Here is a 27,337-nt window from a genome sequence, read left to right as displayed (position 1 = left end):
TGTGTGTATTTAGGTTGAAGGTAAACATTTTAACTAAGTAATGCAATTAAATTGGTTTGTTTTTGTAAACAAGTTACCTTGGTAACGCTTCCTGATTGAATATTGATTCATTAGGTAATATTGTGAAGCACCTTAAAAGGATTGATAAGATGTCTTTTGTCATCAGGTTTATGGTAAAAGCTAATATTCATTATAGCGACATTTAATGTCGGACTGAAAGATGAAGTGCTTGTGTACATCATACATCAAAACAGTTAAGTATCAGGCTGTAAGTCAATCATACTTTTTATACCAGAGTCAACTTCTGAAACAAAGGTGGATTCATTTTATGCCCTACCTAGGGGCATTATCTTTTTCTGTCTGTGTGTTCGATTGTTTGTCTGTCTGTTCATCTATCCACTTCAGGTTAAAGTTTTTGATCAAGGTAGTTTTTGATGAAATTGAAGTCCGAAATCAACTTTAAACTTTAACACACATGTTCCCTGGGATATGATCTTTTTATTTTAATGCCAAATAAGAGTTTTGACCCCAATTTCATGTTCCACTGAAGAAGAAGAAGATAGTGCGAGTGGGGCATTCGTTTACTCAGCCCAAATTTTGATTACTATAATCCAACAATACCCAAGGCAGGAACCTGATTGATGATTGTCTTAGTCTTCTAAGGAATTTTGTGTTGAAAGCTCTGGTCTTTGTAATTCTCTTTTTATTTTACAAACAACATGTCTAGACTTGTTGCGATTTAGGGCTTTTCTTTTTTACAAATTTTACAATGCCTTGAACTCAAAATCACATTTTTGTATAGATGATTGTAAAATGTTGATCTTGATAAATCAGAGTCTAAGACTTATTTCAGCAGAACAATAATCGTGTCCCATTGCAATATGTTTTCTGTGTAATTTGATTCCTGTTAAGTCCGTTTTTATAAGGATTTGAATATCTTAAAAATAGAAGTATTCCTGTTCATACATCAGGCTGTAAAACTGCATGAAAATTAATCATGCTCAATTCAGTATTCCCTTTTAGCATAATATCTATCAATTATATCATAAAACAGGTGTAAACCTATCAAAAATTTCATTATCAATGACGAAAAAATTGACTATCACAATAAAAAATCTTAAGGTGTATTTTAACAAGAGAAAAGATTTATCATTTTGTATTACGTCTTTTTGACATTAAGAGGAACACTGATCTTGTAATTCATTTCCTATCTGTTGAGATCATAGTTTCTTAAATTGCATGTAGGAATAGCATTATATATATACAGCATAGATTGGATTTTAGATTGTACAAAATGCATAAAGGATGACATACATACAAGGGGAAAGGTTAGTTTTCAGTTTACTGTTCTCTTCAAATTATTTCAAGATATAAATGATATAATTTATAAGTTGTTTAAGTTGTAAATTTTTTTATGAATTGAAAATACCAGGGATTGCTCCTGGCGTAAATATTTACTTAGAATCATTTGTGGAACCTATTGAAAAATCTTGAGTTCCGCTTTTGTAGTAGACAAATGCCTATGTTATTGTCATATCAGGACAAGAAGCTTTGTATTTGTGGCATTCTTTACATATGAAACAAAGGTAAGCCACACTTATTTTGATCAGACAAGAAAATGTCTCCGTTTAAAATGCATTTTTAGATTTTTATAGCAAAATCCTTAAAAAAAAATCTTGTCCTTTTAAATGAAATGGATTTTGGTCATTCATGTTGGTGACCCTCTGCTGTTGTTTTTTATTTGGTCGGGTTGTTGTCTCTTTGACACATTCCCCATTTCCATTCTCAATTTTATTCATAATAGTTTTGAAAAGGGTATTTAGGAACCTTTTAAATTAGAAGAAGTGTGTCTTATGTTGAACTTAGGCTACAAAAGACACTAGTCAAAGGAGATGTCATATTGTACTAACAGTTGTTCAGCAACTTGAACTGTTGTTATTATTTTTAGCAAAAATATGCAATAATTGTCAGAAATACAAGAAATAGAAGTACAGGAGTTACAATGAATTGAAATGGCATGTTGATCTAATACTAACAATGTTTTGTTCAGTAGGCCTGACATATCAATCTGTACTGATCTAACCCAGGATTTAATAATGCTCAATAACTATTAAATAGTTTGCTGAGATCTTGAGCAGGAAAATTAGGCAGATCGCTTGTCTATTAAATCATCTGTGGGATCAATTTTCACAAAACACAATCTCCTTTCCAGACAGAATACATTGATTCAGATAATTTATTTAAGATCCCATTTTCACTGTCATTTTCTACAACCATTGATTCAGATCATTTATTTAAGATCCTACTTTCAGTGTCGTTTTCTACAATTTATGCTGTATACAGAAGAGCGATGTTTACTTTGGAATTGATTTTATTTATTTTTTGAAAAAGAAAAGGATTACATCATCAAGTGGTGGTACTGGCATGTTTGTTCAAGATTGCAGCATTCATGTACAAACATTCATAACTTACATTTAGGTAGGATGGAAAGTTGTTTTTAATCACCACAATGTTTAAATTCTTTAATGATACATGTTATATTAGTATCAGGTATCTTTTGGTGCCTGTGTTATTAGTTTTGCTTCATTTAGTGTATAAACCATACATATTTGTTTATGACTGATAAATGATTAAACGATGGTCAAGGCTTGTATGGGTGCACTTGACTCCATCCAATATTAATTGATTAGGACTGTCAGTTTCCTTATGGAAGGTCAGTGGTTTTCTCCAGGCACTTTGGCTTCCTCCACCATTAAAATTGGCTGCAAAGAAATATCCAAAAAGTGGCGCTTAAAAGTGGTGTTTTTAAAAAACATCAACAATCAATTTAACAATGGTCAAGTGTTGACGTCTGTATTGCTGTGGTAAAAATTAGCTTGATTCAGATGACTACCATTATGGAGAGGTCACTTACAGGTTGGCTCTTATTCACTGACCCTTTCTCCAATATTCCTATTAGTTGTTGAAATTGAGGCTGAAAATACCAAAGGAACATTCAAAACTCATAAATATGGAGAAACTGATAATGCCATTTGGAAAAATAGGGGATAATACTAAGGAGAAAATCATAAGCTATAAATGAAAGAAAAATAACAAAACCATGACCAAAAATACAACCAACAGTTAACAAAGCAATTCAAAGACATCTAAAGATTCAGCAACAGGGGTGAGCTTAGCTAGGTTTTTCAGAATGGTGACCATTTCAACCAGTCTTGTTCATGGCAAGTTAAATTTAGATAACTTCACAATTATGGAATGTAGCTAACAAAAATTTAAGTATACCATACATCTCACATTTTTCATATGACTGTATCCTTACTAACATGGAAGCTTCTGTTGTAAACATTTGTGTACTGTATGATCTATCATTAGTTGTGTGCCAGTAAACCTTCACCTTATTATATACTGTAAACACAATAAAAGGGTGGACTCAGACAAATGCCAGGAGATGGGGAATGATAAACAGTTATCATTGTCAATTAATGTAAATCATCATTATATCATTTGATCTGATAAAGGGCAGATAACTCCCGTTTCCTGTCAATTACATATTATAACAAGCAATTTTAATTTTACATATCTTTAGGACACTGACTTGTTGACAAGTAAATTTGACTAAATGTGTTTCATTATTATTGCCACTTGTGATTTTGTAATTTTTACTGATGTTAAGTCACCCACTCATTTTGCTGAAATAGTTGTATAACTGTTGATTTTTTTATTTTCCTAATTTCCGTACATAAGTGGAAATGTTATTTTGATTTGTTCATTCATTAAATGTTTTTTACATTACTTGAAAATGTTCAACTATATAAAATAATAATATTTCCTTGCAATGGGTTCATCTGAAACAAAAATAATGATATTTCCTTGCAATGGGTTCATCTGAAACAAAAATAATGATATTTCCTTGCAATAGGTTCATCTGAAACAACTATGTGTGTGTGCACTATAAGTCACAAGCTTGACCTTCTACTTGATATATACAAGTGCATTTTAAAAGTACAAATTTTGATTGATTGTAACAGAAGAAGTTTCTTTTTCTCTTTTTTTCATCTATTCTTTTCAATTTTGTGTGGATTTAAAATCAGATATACATCTTTATCATCTATACATAATGTATTTATCTGCTAACATATACAAAAAGCACTTAAAGTTTATGCACTGAAATTGGCAAGCTGAAATATATACAAGTTCTTCATAGTTCTGTTTTAATTTTCACACATTTTGTACATGGCTCTTATGTAATATTGTAAACTAATAAGCTGGTATGTCACTTTAATCAAATAGTTTAAATGTAAACCAATAAAATTTAACTGCTGCACTAAATGAATTTAAACCTTTTTAATTTAAAATTTCATACTTCTTTAAAGTTTTTCTCTCTTATATGATGTAAGATAATTACATATACCAGGTAGCTTAACAATTATGTTTGAAATAAGAACTGTTTGTATAGGATAAAGGGAAATGTTGGGATGATGACGTGAAATATTGAATCTTTTTTTAGGGAAAGAAGGATTTTCTAAAAAGTATATTTTTGGCCAGGTTGAAAAAAGGGCAAAACTTACTTATAGTTTAGTGATGTTGGGCACGTAGGGAAAATTAAAGCGTACTTTATGGTGTGGGTTTTGCTCACTGTTGAAGGCAATACTGGAACTTTTAGTTGCTTACAACTACGTCATTTGACAGATAGTTTTCTCATTGGCATTCACACCACATTTCCTTATTTTAGTCATTTTCATCAAAGTTCAATTTAAGTATAAGTACCAATTTTGTATAATCAGCTCGTCCTACTGTTTTCAAGATCCTTGACAATGGTAGATAGCACACATATTGCAGTTGTTTACCTGCTTTTATGGAATTGTTTGAGTTGTATTCCTATTTTCCTAGACTTCAAAACAGTCTTTTTGTTGCAAAATTTACAAAAGACAGTACCTAAATTGTGTAATCAACATCTCCTGCAGACCCTGAAAAACTATGTACATATATTGGAATTTTCAACCTATTACTATTGAGTTGTTTGAAGCATTTTTGTCTTTGCTTATTGTTGAAGGCTGCAATGATCTTAAGACATATAGATAAAATTGAGAATGGAAATGGGGAATGTGTCAAAGAGACAACAACCCGACCAAATAAAAAACAACAACAGAGGGTCACCAACAGGTCTTTAATGTAGCGAGAAATTCCCGCACCCGGAGGCGTCCTTCAGCTGGCCCCTAAACAAATATATACTAGTCCAGTGATAATGAACGCCATACTAATTTCCAAATTGTACACAAGAAACTAAAATTAAAATAATACAAGACTAACAAAGGCCAGAGGCTCCTGACTTGGGACAGGCACAAAAATGCGGCGAGACATGTTTTTACTTTCTTTTATCTGTTTTGTCTTTGTTTAGCATAATACCACATTTCTTTCGGTACGAAAGGGTTAATATATATGTTGTTCTAAAATATCATCAACAAGATATAAAATTGAAAATGGAAATGGGGAATGTGTCAAAGAGACAACAACCCCGACCAAATAAAAAACAACAGCAGAGGGTCACCAACAGGTCTTCAATGTAGCGAGAAATTCCCGCACCCGGAGGCGTCCTTCAGCTGGCCCCTAAACAAATATATACTAGTCCAGTGATAATGAACGCCATACTAATTTTCAAATTGTACACAAGAAACTAAAATTAAAATAATACAAGACTAACAAAGGCCAGAGGCTCCTGACTTGGGACAGGCGCAAAAATGTTACTGATAGTATTTTTGTGCAGATGTGGTGTAAAGCAGTTACCAATCAAATCAATCAATCAATCTAAATATTTTCCTTTTGTAATTACAGGTAGACAGATGTCAGTGAATAGCAAAAAATGAAGAAACTACAGCTATCAAAGTGCCTGGGACATTTATTATTACGTTTAATACTTTTATTATTTTGGAGTTGCAAGGGTTTAGCACAGAGCTCATCGTCATTATTTTCATCAACACCATCATCAGTATCATCTCTAGTTTCATCTTCATCGTCAGATGTATCACCTTCTTCATGGACATTTGTTGGGAAAGGATATATAGCAGTGTATCCCGCAATATTTTCAAATCAAAATCCAGATTACAAATTATCATTCCGGACTAGAAACTCAAATGCAGTTATTTTTTGTCATATTCTAAAGGAAGTTAAACAAACGGAGCATTTATCAGTGGAAAGCTATGAATTTTGTGGAGAATTACACAAAGGATCATTAAAAATTACATACAAGTTAAATAGAAATACAGATACTTTTGTCATAGGAAAAGGTAAGATTGTGTACAATTTTTGAGATGACATCTGTATGCATTTAATGTATAACAAAATCCATTTTTATGCCTTACTTAAGGGCATTATGTTTTTCGATCTGTGCGTCTGTTTGTTCTTTTTGGTTGTAGTTTTTGGTCAAGTTAGTATTTGATGAAGTTCATAAGTCCTATCAACTTGAAACTTAGTATACATGTTTCCTATGCTATCATTTTTCTAATTTTAATGCTAAATTAGAGTTTTGACCCAAATTTCACATTTCATTGAACATAGAAAATGATAGTGCAAGAGAGGCATCCATGTACTTTGGACACATTCTTGTTTATAAATTCATTTTGAGTTTAATGGTACAAGATTAACATTTTCCCTTAGAAATTTTGAAACTTTTTTCAGCTGTAATTCTTATTCTTGATTTTTTTTTCAAATTTTGGTTCAGTGGGCAAATTTTATTGTGTATCTTCATCACATTTTGCAAAACTATCTGCAAAATAAAAGGAAATAGCCAGAAACAAAAAGATTTTTTTATTTAAAAAAAATATGAAGTAGTAATTAGAATTCTTGTTATTATGGCACAACAATACTTGTGATTTGATCTTGGCAGGCAATATTTTGCTTTATGGATAGGTTAAAAAATGATTTATAATTCAGAGAAAATGATATTTTAATGTACCATACAGTATGTGTCAGATTATAATTAGTTTTGATAGTTGTTAGGCATATTATATGATAGCGGTGTAATATCATTATGTAATTTTCCATTAATAACCAATGTATTGATCACCAATTTTAAAACGTCAGTAGAAGTGTTTTTACGTAAACCGTAAACCGATCATTTTTTTAAAATGAAGCTTATAATTAGCATTTAAATGAAAATATTGTGTTTCCTTGCTAAATTTATTATTAGTCATGCCAAGAAGAATTATACATCATCACCGATTTATATCATTTTAGGTAAAGGACATTTGACCTCTTTATACAAATACAGTTTTGAATGAACATTTCTGTATTTTAGATTTTTAATTGACATGTTAAAATACCATCTGATTCTGTGCTCAAACTTGAATTTCATAAACAATGCATCAAATATTATAGTAGTTGTGAGCTATTTATTAACATCAACAACAAAAAGTTTAAATTTTGAACATAAATGGTGGTTAAGTCAGTTAGATAGGTCTAAGCACAAACATTAGTTGTTGTTTTTTATGCCCCACCTACAATAATAGAGGGGCCTTTTGTTTTCTGGTCTGTGCGTCTGTTCGTCTGTTCGTTCATCGTCTGTCCGTTCGTTGTACCGTCTGTCCCACTTCAGGTTAAAGTTTTTGGTCAAGGTAGTTTTTGATGAAGTTGAAGTCCAATCAACTTGAAACTTAGTATACATGTTCCCTTTGATAAGATCATTCTAATTTTAATGCCAAATTAGAGTTTTGACCCCAATTTTACGGTTCACTGAACATAGAAAATGATAGTGCAAATTTTGGGTTAATTTTTTGGTCAAGGTAGTTTTTGATAAAGTAGAAGTCCAATCAACTTGAAACTTAGTATACATGTTCCCTTTGATAAGATCATTCTAATTTTAATGCCAAATTAGAGAATTTATTCTAATTTCACGGTCCACTAAACATAGAAAATGATAGTGCGAGTGGGGCATCCGTGTACTGTGGACACATTCTTGTTTCAATACTCAAGTGATCACAATTTTTTATGTATTCAACTTACATAATATTAGAATAACATGTAGAGTAAACTTTGGTTCTTAACATTCCACCATTTAAATAAAATGTTTGTAATAAGTTCCTCTAATTTTCTGTTTCTAGAGAATAGTATTCTTATGTCAGTTATGTCCCAGCAATCAAATATAAGGACACTATCAATCTTTGAATTTGTAAAAACAATGAGAGATGTGGTATGATTGTTTTTACTAAGACATCTATCCACCAGAGACCAAACGATGTTAATGTAAGCAATCCCTAGAGCTAAACTCATTCTGTATAGTAAGCTATAAATGCCCTGAAATGACAAAATGGGAAACCATTCCAGATAAGCCTTTATTGTTTTCATTTTATTTAAGGTTTATACATCATTCTCCAGATAAGAAAAATATCCCACTTAAAACAGAATTCTGTTAGAGTTTGTATGTTTAGCCTTTATTGTTTTCATTTTATTTAAGGTTTATATAGAAACTTCTTTTTTTTTAGTCAATCTTTTATTATAATTTGACTTATGCTTCATCACCAATAATGCCTTGGTGGCCCAGCTAGTCTGTGAACACTGAGGTTGAATCCTTTATGTGGCATTTGTGCACGACACCAAACTTAAATGACTGAATCGTCAGTTTTCCTACTGAAGGCTGGTGGTTGTCTCTGTATACTGCAGCTTCCACCACCAATAAAACATTACCACCATGAAATAGTGCTGAAAGTGTTGTTAGACACCAATAAAACATTACCACCATGAAAAAGTGCTGAAAGTGTTGTTAGACACCAATAAAACATTACCACCATGAAATAGTGCTGAAAGTGTTGTTAGACACCAATAAAACATTACCACCATGAAATAGTGCTGAAAGTGTTGTTAGACACCAATAAAACATTACCACCATGAAATAGTGCTGAAAGTGTTGTTAGACACCAATAAAACATTACCACCATGAAAAAGTGCTGAAAGTGTTTTTAGACACCAATAAAACAGTACCACCATGAAATAGTGCTGAAAGTGTTGTTAGACACCAATCAAACATTACCACCATGAAAAAGTGCTGAAAGTGTTGTTAGACACCAATAAAACATTACCACCATGAAATAGTGCTGAAAGTGTTGTTAGACACCAATAAAACATTACCACCATGAAATAGTGCTGAAAGTGTTGTTAGACACCAATAAAACATTACCACCATGAAATAGTGCTGAAAGTGTTGTTAGACACCAATAAAACATTACCACCATGAAATAGTGCTGAAAGTGTTTTTAGACACCAATAATCAATTAATCATCACTGATAGGAAGTACATAATATATGAATAAGGGGATGTAGGTAATATATCTCTATGACAGCAACTCAATTTTCTTTATGACCGTTTAAGTATTTTCAGACTTGATCAGCATGTCATTTTGTGGAAGGTCCTGATAAAGGAACTACTGCATGCTTTTGATATTGTTTGGGCACTATGCAGGAGTGGATTATGAAAGAAATATGAGGCTTTAAGTGTTAATTTTTGTTGACTTTTACATGTTTAAAAAATCAAAAGACTATTCAGGAGTGGATTATGAAACAAATATGAGGCTTTAAGTGTTAATTTTTGTTGACTTTTACATGTTTAAAAAATCAAAAGACTTGGGGTTCCCGACCTCCTCTTCTGGATTTGCAAATTCTAAATTAAAATGTATTACATGTACAAGACGTATGCACAGGGCATCATATTTCATCTGTGCAAAAACTTAATACTAGCTTTAGATATAAAAAAGAAGATGTTGTGGTATGATTGCCAATGAGACAAATCTTCACAAGTGTTCAAATGACACAGAAATTAACAACTATAGGTCACTGAACAGCCTTAAACAATGAGCAAAGCCCATACTGTATAGTCAGCTATAAAAGGCCCTTAAATGACAAACGTAAAACAATTTAAATGATGAAACTAACTGCCTAATTTATGTACAAAATAATGAATAAAAAACAAATATGTAGCGATTTATGGTTATGTTTGAATTTGAGTCTTTTAATTAATTGTATTTTAGTAGCATTTCTAGTTGGACATTTAACATTTTTATTTATAAAACAAATGGTTTTCAAGCTATTTTTGGACTGATATATCTAAGTAACAAACTTTAATTTGCCAATTTGTCTGTTATTTATTTTTATGTAACTTGCTAATCAATAGAGTATGATTAAATTGAATGCTGTATTTCCCCCATGAGACAAACACAGATGCATAATAGTTAGGTTTATTGCAATTCTCTTGCATACAAATTGTTGATTTGGTTCTTGTCCAGAACAGTGTTTGCAGTGTTTAGTGCCATATAAAAATCAAAGATGAGATATTTGGTATGTTTTACTGGACACATTTCAATAGAAATCATGCCTTTGCATTAATTAGTACCTAGATATTGACTATAATTATTGATGAGTTTCAGATTAAAATGAAACCGAAATAGTATACCAGTGTATTTGTTTGTAAAGATTATAAGGAAACTAATTATGATATTGAAAATCAAACGTATGTACCTATACTGACAGACAAAAATAATGTGCCAGTAAATAGGTTAAATTCATCCCTACTGTAGTCATAAAACCTAATTTATTTGAAAGAAAATTTAGAAGATTAATTTACATAAAAAAAATAGAAAAAAGAGAACTGAGGTAATTTTAAAGAGAAATTGGAAGATTAATGTACAGTTCATATAGAACAGTGGAGTTCCTTGGGGAATGTCATAGAAATAGCTCTAAAAATCTATAATACACAATAGTCAAAGCCAAGTTAGTTTTAAGTACAAAGAACTTGATAATACAGAATATGTAAGCTTGGACTTTATAAGCTCTCATATAAAACTTATCTGTTATATGCTTAGAAATAAAATGCTGCCAGAAAATAACAAATAAAAAACAACATCTTCAGGAAATACAAAAGTAAGATCAATCCTGAATGAATGTAAATTGAGAAATCTATTCCATGCAATTATTCTCATGCAACCGGATGCATTATTTTCTGGTATGGCCATTTTACAAGAAATTGTTATTTTTAATGCACAGGATGTCATAATTTCTGGTGTAGCCATTTTACAAAAAAGAATTGATTCCAAAAGCAACAGGAAGCAATAATTAATGGTGTAGCCATTTTCTAGATTTTTTTATCAATATGTTTTTATCCTTTCTGAGTTCCAAATCTTTTCTTTAAGTAATGTAGAAATGATTTAATCCCATTGCATTACAATAATGGAAAACAGGTATCAATGAATTCTCGATTCACACTTGATAAGGAATCAGAATTCGAAAAAAAATTAGAGGTTTCCATTTAGATAGATATCCACCAAATATTGCTTGATTGATTGGTTGTTGGTATTTTAACACCACTTTTAAGAGCCTTTTGGGGCTTTTTCCTGGCAGGCAGTTTTAATTGTTTGAGAAAGCTGGAGTTCTCCAGAGAAAACCACTGATGATGGATAGGAAAATCAAAAATAGCTAGAAGATAAGCTCTTTAAAATTATTGCCCCTGTAAAATAAGAATTTTTTCATTATGATCTAAAGTGTTTACAGTTCTCTAAATTTTATTTCCTACCAAGTAATTCAACAGTACCGTAGTACTAACAAGTAATTCAACAGTACCGTAGTACTAACAAGTAATTCAACAGTACCGTAGTACTAACAAGTAATTCAACAGTACCGTAGTACTAACAAGTTATTCAACAGTACCGTAGTACTAACAAGTTATTCAACAGTACCGTAGTACTAACAAGTTATTCAACAGTACCGTAGTACTAACAAGTAATTCAACAGTACCGTAGTACTAACAAGTTATTCAACAGTACTGTAGTACTAACAAGTCTTTTTTCCATTTAAGGTTCACTTAAGAATCAATTTTGTTTCAGTAACAATGGAGTGGTCAATACTTCCTGCTGTGTTGTGTTTGAATGTTTAAGTCATTTATAAAGTTTTAAATTATAGTTTGTTATTTTTCAGCATTAAATGATGATAAATGGCATTCATTAGAAGTACAACTCCTGTCCTCTGGTGACCTTTTAGTGACCTTAGATGATGTTTCACAGTCCGAGCCTTTGAGTAGTCCAGTATCAGTATTAGATTGGAATACATTATCATCAGTCATTAAATTTGGAGGTATGGACTAGTCCAAAGGAGTCAGTGGCTCTTTTCACAAAACAATCTTAAGTCATACAGATTTCAGTATAACTTTTGATCAACTTTAATCTTAAGATTTTTTGTGAAACTTGAATCAGTACTTTTACAAAATGTTACTGACTATATTTCAGTATTCATTACATTATAAGACATGCATGTGTTAACCAGTTGTCTCCAACTTCAGTTCAGTCCATTACCAAGAGCTATTGAAATAATTGTAAGGTACAGAAATACAATTGACTAACACCAAGAAAACTATTTGACATGTATACAACATGTATATATATGGTTTCTGCAATAAACACACTCAAATTTCTATATCTTGTCTTACTGAGTTCAGTATAAAAATATGGAGATGTGTTATAACTATTCACATGACTTGTATGTAAACAATTTTGTGTTCTTTTTCACCCTTCAACAATAAGCAAAACATTTACTGTATAGTTAACTTTAACAGGCCAAATGTGAATCAGTTCAAACGAGAAAAATATTGATTCATGTTAAAAAAAATATGTCAAAAAGCAACCAACAACAACCACTGAATTACTAGCTCTTGACTTAGGACATACACTAAAAGTATTTCTGGGTTAAACATCTTGTGAGCACTCAACCTTCTCCTAACCAGCAACAGTGGATTAATAACCCATCTTAAGAACAAACTATAAACATCAGTTGGAAAGGGATGGACTCATCAAATCAGGATGGAGCACAACAAAAACAACTTATACAAAGACAAAAGAAACAAATTACATATCGAAGAAGAGCTGAAGTCTCATAGTAACTGAAAGCTAGTTCAAAGCCAATTACAACTAATAAATACATCATGCATTCCTTGACTAAAATATCAATCATTACACTTCCAATTTAGTATAAATTAGTGTAAAAACAAACTCATTTATTTAACCTTATCTGTGATTTTGTCATATCCACATAGCCTTGTGTCAGTTTTCTTTCAATTTATCAATTGGTTATTTGTATTTCTTTATGAATTATATATTTATAAGATAGAGCTGAAGAGACCCTTAGTATTTTTTTTAGTCAAATGAAACTGCTATGATACTGTAACAATTCTTGTTCTTTTGAAAGTGTCTGATTCCCTTTTCTTACTCCTCAACTGAAAATGTAGCATTTTAGTTAGAGTGGATAAAACAGATTCTGAGGTATGAGTTCCACCAAGTCATGTTCTATAGTCACCTGTTAAATTTGGGAAACTTTCATCACAAGATTACTGAAATCATATTTTTCATCATATTCTCATGTGGATTTATCAATGCTTTTTTTAAGAAGGTTTCTTTAAATATATTAGTTCAGGCAGAATTTTGTTATCTTTCCTGTCTACCAATTACTTTCCTATTTTTGATAATTATAAAATGACTAGAAATTAAATTGGCATTGGTATGATCTTGTGCATCTGCATCTGAAGTTTTATTTATATTTTTAGAAGTTCAAAGGAAAATTTATTTTTTACAAACTTATGTAATCTCAAAATTGTTATATATATTTTCGTATTATATAATTATGATATATTTTCATTTATATGATGTAATTATAATGCTTTTAAGAATTGATTTATGGTTACACTTTTAATGATTGCTGAGATAATACATGTAAATTGTTTAGAACCAGCAAGCATACAGTGATGATTACATTTAATTTGATAAATTAGAATTGCAATGGTATAATTTTTAGCAAGAATATTCATAGAGCTTCACCCACAACTTCTCTTGCAAAATCTCCCAGTGGGTATGAATCAATGGAGACTTGGGGTTAACTTTAATGAGAAAGCAACCCAACAACACAAAAGAAATAATGATATCTACTGCTGCCATGACCAAATTTTTTCCATGATTATAACCACTATTACTTTGACAGAGTTTTTCAATGGCAACAACTACTATAACTGAATTTCTTATTAGCCACAACTACTATGATAGAATTTCTTATTAGCCACAACTCCTATGACTGAATTTCTTATTAGCCACAACTGCTGTGACTGAATTTCTTATTAGCCACAACTACTATGATAGAATTTCTTATTAGCCACAACTACTATGATAGAATTTCATTTGGACTGATGAGCTTTATTATTCCTTTGGTGTCTGTTGCCTCTTGTACATGTTTATTGAGCTGATTTGATATATTTCATGCAGAAATCATTTATTTTACTTATCATTTGGAACTGACTTCACAATGGTTATTTACATAAATTATTTATCTAATAGTCTCAATTTTTTACATCTAACATTATTTATTTATTTAGGAAAAGGCACTGAATCTCAAGATAATCTGTATAGTGGATGTTTAAAGAATCTCCAAATCTTAGACGGCAATGGGACATATAATAATATAAATCAGCCTGATGTTACTGGTATTGTAGAGACAGGATGCCAGGATAAATGTTTAAAAGGGAACCAGTGTAATGCTGAAACACCTTGTACTAATTTCTACTCCCATGTTAAATGTGACTGTTTTGGTACCAATTTGCAGGGACCATTCTGTAATCAGTCAGGTATAAAGCAGTATAATTATACATACTATAGGGGAAATATTGATCAAAAGCTGTTCAGATAAATCTGTTTGTGGCCGAAATATTTAATTAAAAGTACAGTGATGATATTTAGTTCGGGTACTATAAAAGTAAATATAAACATATTGTGAACAGATGTTAGCAAGTTTGAAGTGTAAAAAGAATTCCCATGCTTTTGTTACAAGTTTTACTTGATGATGATGGCTCAAATTCAATCACAGATGTTAAAATCAGCTGTTAAAAAACAACAGCAATTTATTTAAAGAACTTCAAATTTCAATTATTGATAACAGAGTTGTCTCGAAAATTATAAGACTGACAGAGTTGTCTCCCCATTATTAAAATTATAAGACTAACAGAGTTATCTCCCATATATATTTCAGGTACTACTAAAATCACACTAAGAGGATATGAATGGATTACTTATCATCTTTATGATAAACCAAGTGACAGGGTCTTCTCAGACAACAATAAGTTCAGTTTACAGTTCAGGGTAAGTTTTACAGAATTATCTACCACAGAGAAAAGCAGCTGTTGAAAATATGCCTTATTTATTACATTGCATTTTCATATCTTTCTCTAATTTATATTGTAAATTCAGAAATTATTGCGATTTTATTATTGCGAATAATGAGACAGGGTTATAATTGTAATAATTTGAACTAGCATTTTGAAATTTTTTATATAAATTAAACAGGATTTTTTCTCAATATTGCAAAAATTGAAATCGCATTTTAGTTTAGAATGACAAAATCGCAATAATAAATGCACACAATAATTTCTGAATTTACAGTAATGTAAAATATTTAAGAGATTATTTTAAACATTATGAAAGTAAATATGACAACATCTAGAGACATAGATATGTCAATGACAAAATACAGATTTCATGAAGTGCATTTCATCTTAAAAATATTGGCCTTGTAGTGTAGGTGAGTACCTTCAAAGACTTCAGTTTAATCATATGTCAATGTTAATAACTTTTTATTTTTTTGAATTAGTGAAAAGGGATTAAGAAATATCAGTCAAATGCTATTTGTTACTTTGATTTCTCTTTATATCTGATTTGTCTGAAAATATAATGTTTGGCTTTAGAAAAAGTACTATGACATCAGTTTGTTCTGTTACAGTCAGATAGAGGCTCCGGTGTCCTGATATATGCTGTTGGTACCTACCCACATGATAGTCATGTGATAGCTTCAGTTCATGAGGGTGTAGTTACAGCCTCAGTTGGGTTCCAGCAAGACGTCACATTAGAGGCTAAACTTGGTTTTGCTACAGATGACTTCAGGTAAATATGGATCCATGAAACATTGGTGGTTATGGGTACATAGTGTACTAACAAAATGGTTTGGAATAATTGGAGTTTTGCCTAAGTTTCTAATAAAATTGTGATGTGTGTTATGCATTTAAAAGTAACATTCTCAAAACTTTTCCTTGAAATGATTGTTGTTCTGTGGTTAATTATTTGTATCTCTAACTTTTGTTAAAGAACTATAACATAGTTAAGTCATAGAAAAACAGTTTGGAAAAGGGTTGATATAGGTTGAGCCTTTATCCAATCCCTTTGTTTGAATGCTTAAACATTAAAATCTTTAAATTGAAACTCATAGAAAAACTATGGGGTTAAGGTGATATAACCATTGCTTCATAAGTGAATACTTTTTCATAAAAAAAAAAACACTTATGAGACTAACTTTCCCATGACACATTTCATCAAGTATGCAGCGGCTGTAAATTGTTGAAAAAGCGTGTATTACACGTGAATATCATGTCACTTGGCATGTATGATGCAGCCTTCTGTCCAAAACTTTGAGTTGAGTGTTTCTGGTGAAGGTATGTCCAGAACAGCCCTTGGGATGCATGAAATATATAAAGAGTTTTCATATTTTGACATGAGAGAGTTAGAATATTATATGTTTATACAAGTATTGATAGATATCTTTTTTAAGTTGATGAATATGTTAGAAAAAAATCAAAAAAAAAAAAAATCAAGGTTTGAGGGGATGGATTCAAATTGACTTCATGTCTCTTTAACAGAAAATATTACCACTAGCAGTAATCTTTGTTAATAATCACCATTGAAACATATGTTTAAATGCAATTAATTGACTCGGAACTGAATAATACTAAAATATAGATGGCGTATCATATATCTTCACACAAACATCAACATTCATTACCATCCCTTTGTGTTAAATCTTTACTGTTGTTACATACAAGACCATGATTTATAATTTACACAAGACGTATCTCATCAGTATATTCAGTTATATGGTTAAAACTTTTATGATTATCTCCCCTTCCTAAATATTACACTCCTCCCTGTGTATATCAAGCAAGTGACCAATTCCATATTCTTTATGAATGTAAAACAGGAAAGGGTCATGTTGTTCACTAACATACATCATAATCATTCTAGGCAGAAGAAAGGGTAAGGCAACATTCTCATCTTCCCTGCTTCATATTGCATGTTACCCTCGCATGATATATGTCTGCTTATAAAATCATGCTTTGATATATAAAGCATCAGCTGTTTCTTTTTTTTATTGTGTGAACACAAATATAGTGGCATTTTCAAAAACTTATTATTATAGAATTAAATTTCCACAGGAAAAAGTATTTATCTTATGGTTCCATATTCAGGAACTACTGTCATTGATGTAGGATCATGAAATATTTTGTCTAACTTGCAGTGGACTGGCTTATAGCATATACATTTTTATCATTTTTTTAACTACATTTTTATGCAAAATATAGAAGTTTTAGGTTGCTCATACTTTTTTCAATCCTTAAAGGCTATTGCATTATTATTGCTTATTACAAAAAAAAACACAGCCTAACAAACTTATCAAATTGTGTCTTGGAGCCAAGTTGTGCAATGGGTGGGAAATTATTATTTTTTTTTTTTTTCAAAAGGGTGAAGTAATATAGTAGGATTGCATCATGTAAAGAGGTGACAAATTTAATGTTTTGTCATTGCTGATAGAATGAGAACAGTTCTAGGGATGTTTGCTATGGATCTTTTTCAACCTTTTCTTATAAATTTGTAGCCTCTCTTGTTTTTAGCTGGAAATGCCTTGAAATCATTTACTTATCATCCTATTTAAATCAGTATATAAAAGCATATATATTTAAAGCACATACATCTTAAATATACTTCTGACCTAATGTTTTAAAATTCTCGACATCTCTACTCAATTTTTCACATTTTTTCAATCATTTCATTAAATTTCATTTATACAATGAATTTCTTTTTCAATCTAAAGCTTGAGTTTTTAAATGCTTGTCTTTGTATTTTATAAAACAAGCGCTAAGGCTTATCCTTATTTCTTTAATTTTATTTGATTGTTGATGGTTAATGCCACTTTAGGCACCCTTGACTTTATTAAGGTGGCACATTTGTATTGGTGAAGGATGTTGAAGTATCTAGAGAGCAGGAAATCTAGCATTTCTGTAGTCTGATATAGTCAATTAAGATTTGAGTCTAACATAGTTTGCTTTGAGCAGAGATTGAATTTACAACACATCTTTTGTCATAATATCTTTCATTTAAACTACTTCTTTACAAAAATGTTATTATTTTGAATTTCTGTAGCAAATATCCCTAACACTGTTTTTATTAACCTTATATTCTATCACACAATGTTAAATGTTAGTATTTAGTTTAATTCAGCATTTATTTTAAATTTTTCTCATTTATATCATCTTTTGTTTATATTTGTTATATATAATCAAAATTAATATATATGTAAATGTTCAAAATTATAGCTCAATGTGATAACAATTATTTATATAAAGTTAAATATAAATAAGAAAGACCCCGTTCACACTAGGACATTTTTATCGATTTAAACTAGACCGGTTCACTTTAGATCGATTTAAAGGCCAATGTGAACGCTTTGAATCGATCTTCAATTGGTCTAAACTAAAATTCCAAAAGAGGTAGTTTAGTTTGAATCAATCTAAAGTAAACCGATCTTACTTTAAATGTGAACGCAGAGATCGGTTTAGACTAGTACTATTGACTCGAAAATAACGTATGCGCATGTACAGCGCCAAAACTATCTCAGAGGTTTGTTGTTTAATCCATGTTTCTCTGTTTACAGACATTTAAAACAAACTGAAAACATTTTGTCTTCGCCATCGCATAGATTTGCGAAATCTGTGTCTTCTTTTCTTATGATGATTTTTTTTTTCTTTTCAGGAACTGCAATATTTCGTCGTGTTGTAACTTCGTTACTACAGATATTTTTTCAAAATTAAAGAAAACGGCAATAACACCTGTACCAAAATGTTAACTTCTGATTCAGGAGAAACAATAGCTTTATCCATTTTTTTTTTTCAAGTCTGTGTGTCAGAGTATTAATAGATGAATATAATAAATCAGTTCTATTTATACACATTGTTTACAGTTTTACGGGTAAAAAGGTTAGATCTATTGCGTTTTTAATTGTAGTGTGAACGCAGTGGATCGTTTTAGACCGATAGAGATCGTTATGATTAAAGATAATGTGAACGCTAACTGGTTTTATTTAGATCGATTCAAATTAGATCGATTAAAAAAAAATGCTAGTGTGAACAGGGTCAAATATACCTTTAAATTAGTTAATGGCACTAAAGACCAGAATATAATATTCAGATATCTGGCAAAGAAAATCTGTGTACATTTCTGTCATACTTAGACCCCACTATATAACATATGCATTCATTTATTGCAATTGATATACTGGTACATGCTTTATTTTAACAACTTATTTTCCCTTTTTTTTTTTTTTTTTTTTTTTTAATTTATATAAATAAGATATACTTGATACATATAAAATAACAATAAATTTAAAACGACTACTTATATAATGTAAGAAAGCATCTGACTATATACCTCAATTAATAAAATTGTTTTGTACTGTAGTTTAACATTTTAGTAATTGAATTAAAAAAGGGTGTCATATTTTCATTCATTTTATGCATAATGAAGACAAAATTGCTTAAGTTATTTATTGCAAGTATTTTTTTTGGATTAACCTTCAAAAGAAACAGTCATTACCAAAACTTGTACTTTCAGATGGCATAACTTGACCATTGTCCACAATAAGAATACTGTTACATTTATTTTGGATGAAGAGGTCAAGGTCAGGACAACTGAATCCAGTAATTACTACCTCAGTCTTGATTCAAAAATCTTCTTTGGTGGAGGCAATAATTTTGTCATAACAAAAGGTAAGGTTGTACAAGTATATTCCCAATCCAAAAGAGGAGGAGGGCAACTTGTTTACATCTGCCTGTTTTTCTGTATGTCTGTCTGTCTGTCCCATAAAATTTCGTTGCATTTTAATCAGGAACTGCAAATGAAGCTTCAAGAAACCAAAATGATTGTTAGAATGCTATACTTGATAACAATGTGTGTACTGTCATTCTATACTGTGTGAAGTATTTTTAGCTTCATCCTCATCAGCTTCCAGTTTACCTTATACATTGTACTTCATGGCCATGTATAAAATCTTAATTGTCATATTTTTTCCCCGAAATATAAATAATTTTTTTTCTGTAATATGGAATTGACCTTCATGTTCTTGACTGTGTATATGTTTCATCCATCACTCATTAACTACCAGTCTTTTGAATACTTACAAGGGGGTGGGCATTATAAGAAAGCTTTAGTTCACAGTTCAAGTTTTTGTACCTTCAAAGTATAATCAAATAACAATGGCAAAGAAGATATTTTGAAATTTATAAGAAGCTCAAGTAAAAAAATTCTGCTGCATTATCCTTGAAAAGGGTTCTGGTCAGAACCATGGACTTAAATGTTTGTAGTTATTTTGAAAATCCCCTCAGATAATGAATTTTTCTTGAATTTCCAGTCTCAGTGCATTTACCTTATTAAAAAAGTAACTTAGTATTATTTTAGCTGCTCCTGATCTTCTAGACTAAAAAATACTGCAGAAAAATAAATTACAGTTCATGAGAGCATTATTTAGTTTGTCTGTTATTTGTAGTATTTTATCTTTATGAAATAATTTGGTTGTTTTTAATTGTTTTAAAAAGAATTAAAATTTCATTACTTTAATCTATAAATTGATTAATGTTTTAGGTTTACAAGTTACCCAGAATTTTGTTGGTTGTTTGAAGAATGTTTATGTTGACGATGTTTCCTTAGTCTACGAGATGAAGCATGATAACGACAGAGTTATCCATAGTGGTGGTCACAAACCTTATTATGGTTGTCACAAGACAGAAGACGTTCCTATATCATTCCCCAAGTCTGGAACAATGATAGTACTAGATACACCATCAAACACAGACTTACAAGTAGAGTTTGGCTTCCGCACGGTCCGTGATGTGGCCATTATATTTTATGCACAGACTATTTCCAGCCTAGGATATGGTATTGGTTTCTTTGAGGTGAGTTAAGATAAGCACTGCTAAAAGAGTTGTTCTTGTAAAGTAGCAATTCTGACCATCATGTTTGGTATGCCTGGATGTTTGTGGCTATGTGTAATTTGGTATGAAATATTATAAAGTTGGTCCGAGACCACAATTGTCGTCCCTTGATTTTCGTTGTTCACGAATATAGTCCCTAGTGTTAACAGTGGGTTACTTGCCAATAATTTTTATACCCCTTCCAAATTTATTTCTCCATGTTTAATGCCTCAAATTGTAAGTAGGGGGGTGAAACTACACTGTAAAAAAATTTGGGTCCAGAATTTTACAGGAAAGTAGTGATTTGGTCCAGCTGAAAAAGGTTAAAAATTAGCACTTCGGAAGCTGTCAAAAGATTTCAAGACACCCTAAACACAAAATTGTCCATATTTTGAGTTAGAGGCGATGAAGTTTTCTATATTTTTGATATAATTTGTCCCAAAAGTAGTTCAACACACTGTAAAAATTTCATTGAGAAAGCGCAGGTGGGATTTTTTTTATTTTCATTTATGTTCTAAAAGAAATGCACTACGAATTAATTGTGTTCTCGGACCTAAGAGGTGAAGTCTGTAAATATAGAATCTGTACTTTGGCAACTTCCCTAAATGATTTGGTGGTTTCAATTTGTCAAATAGCATGAAACTAAAGGATTTACACTTTTATTTTATAGAATTTCTGCAAAAATGACCAATTTTGGCATTTTATGGTCAAAATAGGCATTTTAAGGCTTTTTCAATAATGATGCATACATGGCATCCTGACTTTTTATCTGACAGGTTTTCATGTGTCAATACTTGTGTTTCTATGCCTTTATCTAGTTCTTTTGCTTGTTTATGAACTCAGAATCTACAGAAAAGAACATTATCTCAGACAATATGTACAAAATGTGTTGTATAAATGACCCTTGTCTTAACGCCCTGTTTGGATGAAGTCAAAAGTGGGGTTCTTGGTACATAAAATTTGAAGTCCACAATAAAGACCTCACTAAATTTGTATCAAAAGCACTTTGCAATGTCTATTGTACCTGTTCCATCTCACATAATATCTTTCTTTTCTTCTGTAGGATAGCAAGTGGTTTAGATATAAGCCTGTTGAGACTAAAATTGCATTCAAGTTTTTCATTAAAAAGGCAAAAATCTTTGTATCATACCATACTGTCTGTAAGAAAAGTTAATTGCAAGAGCCTTTTTGTGCTCAGATTTGTTGTATCATGTCACATGAGTATAGAAATGATAAAAAAGACACAATTTTTTATTTCTTATAGCCTCAATATGCATTTTTTAATGTAAATATGTGGCACGGCCTAAATTGACCCTTATTTCTTTCCAGTCTTACTTGGCTTAAGACCCTTTTAAAGTAATATGATATGTTATTTGTGACTTTTCTTTCCATTTAAAGTACATTCAATACATATGTAAGGATTATTTATAACCTAAAAGCTTCACAAATTTAAAATTGCTGGAAATATTACATCTTCATGTAAGGCCCCCTTTCATTGAAAAACCTCAATTTTTAGGCCCAGGCTGATATAAATTTGACTTTTGAATAATTATGCTAAGTCTGATATATCAAATGAGTACTCTATTGCTTTTAGTACATAATAAATGATATATTAGGGCATTTAAAAAGTATTTTTTTGCAATATTTTAATTTTCAAAGCCCAAAATGTTGATAGTTGAAATTATTCAATTTTAACGTCAAAATTAAACACGCAAAGATGAGTATAGAATTTAGCATATTGTCTATAATATATATCCTATTGTTATGAAACTTTGCAAGCAGTGTTATAATTTATTAAGCTTTGGTCATACCAAGTTTTTTTAAGATTTGTCAACTCTTTCTATCCTATTAGGTCCGAGACCACAATTGTCGTCCCTTGATTTTCGTTGTTCACGAATATAGTCCCTAGTGTTAACAGTGGGTTACTTGCCAATAATTTTTATACCCCTTCCAAATTTATTTCTCCATGTTTAATGCCTCAAATTGTAAGTAGGGGGGTGAAACTACACTGTAAAAAAATTTGGGTCCAGAATTTTACAGGAAAGTAGTGATTTGGTCCAGCTGAAAAAGGTTAAAAATTAGCACTTCGGAAGCTGTCAAAAGATTTCAAGACACCCTAAACACAAAATTGTCCATATTTTGAGTTAGAGGCGATGAAGTTTTCTATATTTTTGATATAATTTGTCCCAAAAGTAGTTCAACACACTGTAAAAATTTCATTGAGAAAGCGCAGGTGGGATTTTTTTTATTTTCATTTATGTTCTAAAAGAAATGCACTACGAATTAATTGTGTTCTCGGACCAGTTAGCTGTTTACAACTGCCAAATGATTTATTTGGGATTTCAGATATATTATTTAGAACTTCTTCTGATCAAGAACTTCACCATCTTCTATAAACATTATAAAGATATTATTGATAAAAAGAAAATAAAGAATAAATTTATAATAGTTGGTAATATGAAAATTATTTGATTGAACAGTCATGAGAGAAATTTATTTGAGAAAATCATATATCAGAACATGTGCTGCTGATGATAAATTTATGTTCACAATATTTTCTTTTTTTTATATTTTCAGATTTGGATTAGAGACCACCAAGTTATTTTACAACTAGAACCATCCACAAGGAATCCTGATCTCTCCAAAGACATTGTCATTGATCATGTTGTCAATGACAACAAATGGCATACATTACATCTCCATTTCACTGATAGGTAAATACATTTAGGTTATTGAAGAAAAACCATCCTTCTGGGGTATGGAACAGAGCATCCTTGAAATTTGGTACTAGGTTTTAATTGAGCATGTAGTACTGTATTTCTCATTTGCACATCCACTGAGTTAGAAAGTGCTGTTTAAATATACGGTCTAAAATATCTTATCATCCAGTGTAGGGGAAGTCTCAAATAGTAACAAATATATACCTGCCAAATTAAAATTGAGACTTGGATGGAGAGTTGTCTCATTGGTACTCATCTTCTAATATCTGTTAAATGAATTTGAACAAACTTTGGATATTGAAATGACCTTCTTGGTATATATGTATATAATAATGATTGATACTATTTAAATAGGTTTACCAAAATAAAGATTGATGATAGATCTAACCAGATAAATCATACAGATCTACTGGAGTTAACAGGAGAAATGGTAATAGGACATGGACCTAGGTTGACTTATGATGGTAGGATTGAAATTATTGTGGGAGATAGGATTGCATCAGATGATACTTTACCAGACACTTTTCTTTAATAAAATCTTTATATCATTGAAAAACATATTTGTTTGTGTCATTAAAAATTTTGTTTTTTGTTAAAGTAGAAATAAATACATTTCTTTGACACTTTGTAAAATGTTTTTCACAGAAAATCAACCAAACTATTGTTTATGTTTGATAACAATGTTTTACATTAGACAATTGTCTTCAACTTATTCATTTGACTTTTTTTACGTTTAATAGTAGCAGACCTGTACTTATTAATTTGACTTTTTTTACTTTTAATAGTAGCAGACCTGTACTTATTCATTTTTGTATCAATCTTATGTATGGAATACATGTACTTCTTCCTCTGTAGAAACATTAGTCATATAACTGTTGGATATCAATTTTCATGGATTCCATGTATACAGGGAAACCACAAATTTGAATGTTCAACAAATATTAAATTCGTGGTATGATTATATGCAGTCTTTTGGAAAACCATGAAATCAGATTTCAACAAAAATGCAAGTTTTCCTCTATCCACCAAAAAATGGTACACAAGTTGTCCTCTATCCACCAAAAAATGGTAGGCAAGTTTTCCTCTATCCACCAAAAACTGGTACCCATTAAAATAAATGAATCCACAGTACTGTATGCTTGATAATTTGTTTTTCAGCCAATGATGGATTTGTTGGTTGTATAAGGAATCTTGCTATACAAAACAAATTAAAGGATGCCATCAACCTACTCCAGACAAATTCAGCAGTGTACGGTGTAGTACTGGATGGTTGTCACCTGGTACCCCACTGTGAAGGTGGCCCTCATTGTGAACATGGTGGGAAATGTTTGTCAAACTGGGATGGAGTTGCATGTGATTGTTCTGCTACTGCATATGAAGGACATGCATGTCATTTTGGTATGTATTAGTGGTTTACAAAGCACCTCAATACCACACAAACCATACAGAACACTTTTTAGAAACACACAAAAATACACCCAATAAAAAATATTGCATGCTATTATTGACTTTTTGTTTCACAGATTTGATGAAAATTGAAATTGAAATAGAGTTTTGAAATATGTGATTTTCTTTATAAAATGAGGGAAAATAACCATATATTAATGTAACAATGTTTTATTGTTGATTTCAATCTTTAATAAAACATTTATAACTGCTCAGAGAAGTTCATTAATGAGCTATTTATGGAGATAATTAATTATAGCAAATTCTGTTCTTTCTTATTCTTTTTTATACGACTGCAAAAAAAAATTTTTGCGTTTTATAATGCTATCATGTCCTCATCGTCTGCTTCGTCCAAAGACACATTTAGTTTCTGGACAATATCTTTAGTTTTAGTGAATGGATCTTTATGAATTTTTACCAGAAGTTCAATACCACTAAAGGAATGTTGGGATTGATTTTGGGGGTCATGGTCCCAATAGTTCAGGAATTAGGGGCCAAAAAGGGGCCCAAAATAAGTATTTTTGTAGTTTTCAAACAATATCTTGTGAATCTCTCTGAAATTATACCACAAGTTTCCATATCATGAAGGGATGGTTAGTATTGACTTTGGGGGGTTATGGCTGAAAAGGTTTTGGAATTAGGGGTAAAAAAAAGGGGGGAAAATAGTTTTTTTCTGGTCAATGGACAATTAAGACAATTTAAAAGCAGTGTAAGGGAGGTAACTCAAAAAGATTTAACATACAATGTTGGGTATGTTTGGGTTTACATCCCTTACACTACTTGTAAATTATGTATAAAGAAATGTCCGGTTTTGGACTAATTGTAAAAATAGGGTGGTGGTAGTAGTTTTCATTTCTTTCTACAAATTTCTCAAATTCAAAATTTTTGAAAAGTTTGAAGATAAAATCTTTAATTGAACAATATTGCACAATAGATTTGTAAGATCTTGACATTTGTTTTGTGTCAGAAACCTATATTATGTCAAAAATTTTATCACAATCCAAATTCTGAGCTGTAACAAGCTTGAATGTTGTGTCATTACTAGCCCCAACTGTTCAGGGTTCGACCTCTGCAGTTGTATAAAGCTGCGCCCTGCATAGCACCTGGTTAACCAATGTAAAAGTTTTAAAGCAAAGGACTCAAGTTTGAATTTGATTTGATATCTGTCTTTTTTATGTATCTTTATAATTTTTAATTTTCCTTCTACATGCTTAATATATGGTTTTAGCAAAATACAGAGGATCTTGTGACGATTACTACCAAGCTGGTTATAAACAGTCTGGAGCATACCAGATTGATTTGGACAGCACTGGTCCCCTGCAGCCTGTTTATGTTTGGTGTGAGATGGAGTACCAGTATCAGGGAGAAAAATATGGCATGACTAAAATAGACCATAATTTTATACCAGATACACGGGTCAGAGGCACAGGAATGTATGATATGAGAAAATTATTATCATATAGGTAAGCATTTTAACCATAGAAGTTATTTATGCTTGTTTCATTTTCACTTTAAGAAGGAAAATGATTACAAATAATTGATTATCTCAACTATACTTCTTATTTTATACTAATCATGGAGTGGATTGAAGATCACAATCGTTTTGTCAATCCATCAATCCGTCCATACCTCCATCCCTCTATTAGTTTGGTTACACGTTACCAAGCCTCTGTATAAAAGAATGATTGAAATTTGTCTCAAACTTTATTATCATAAGTTGTAATATATAAGTGATTTTCAAGTCTACCAGGCAGTCACTTACTTTTTGATGTCAATATCTATACTTGAATGAAAATCTTGTGTTTTAAAAGACTTGAGTATAAGTATAAGTGTGATTTTAATTGAATCTTGTTTGATACAACAACAAAAAAGCTGTTGTATAACAGAACATCTATATTTAGATTTAGTGAAGAAGCTTGTGTAATATGACACTTTTAAAATTTCCAATTATAGAGAAATGACAAGAGCAGAACTTGTAAAGTTAACAGAATCATCAACTTGGTGTGAACAGTTAGTGGATTACGATTGTTTCAGAGCTCCATTACAGTAAGTTATATCTTTATGTGGGACAAAGTTACTATGTTAGAATATG

General features: G+C 30.9%; 1 protein-coding gene across 20 annotated transcripts in view; it reads left to right on the top strand.

The window, feature by feature from the left end:
* LOC139526318 (axotactin-like) overlaps positions 1-27,337 on the top strand; it is a 108,943-nt gene that overhangs the window by 40,503 nt on the left and 41,103 nt on the right. For 11 of the 20 annotated variants that reach the window (XM_071321562.1, XM_071321540.1, XM_071321510.1 and 8 more), the window contains 13 exons: positions 5,833-6,284; positions 11,956-12,111; positions 14,393-14,641; positions 15,043-15,152; positions 15,790-15,950; positions 17,082-17,093; positions 19,725-19,879; positions 20,751-21,061; positions 23,657-23,793; positions 24,154-24,263; positions 24,958-25,197; positions 26,474-26,708; positions 27,199-27,291. In XM_071321562.1, the coding sequence (XP_071177663.1) occupies positions 5,861-6,284; positions 11,956-12,111; positions 14,393-14,641; positions 15,043-15,152; positions 15,790-15,950; positions 17,082-17,093; positions 19,725-19,879; positions 20,751-21,061; positions 23,657-23,793; positions 24,154-24,263; positions 24,958-25,197; positions 26,474-26,708; positions 27,199-27,291 (2,393 nt within the window). In that variant the 5' untranslated portion in view covers positions 5,833-5,860. Of the gene's footprint in view, positions 1-1,221; positions 1,329-5,832; positions 6,285-11,955; positions 12,112-14,392; positions 14,642-15,042; positions 15,153-15,789; positions 15,951-17,081; positions 17,094-19,724; positions 19,880-20,750; positions 21,062-23,656; positions 23,794-24,153; positions 24,264-24,957; positions 25,198-26,473; positions 26,709-27,198; positions 27,292-27,337 lie in introns of those variants that run through there. The other 9 variants (XM_071321518.1, XM_071321570.1, XM_071321555.1 and 6 more) reach the window with 2 other exon arrangements.

This window comes from Mytilus edulis, chromosome 1, assembly GCF_963676685.1.
Source record: "Mytilus edulis chromosome 1, xbMytEdul2.2, whole genome shotgun sequence".
In the NCBI taxonomy this organism is placed as follows: domain Eukaryota; kingdom Metazoa; phylum Mollusca; class Bivalvia; order Mytilida; family Mytilidae; genus Mytilus; species Mytilus edulis.
This window is presented reverse-complemented; position numbering and strand designations above follow the sequence as displayed.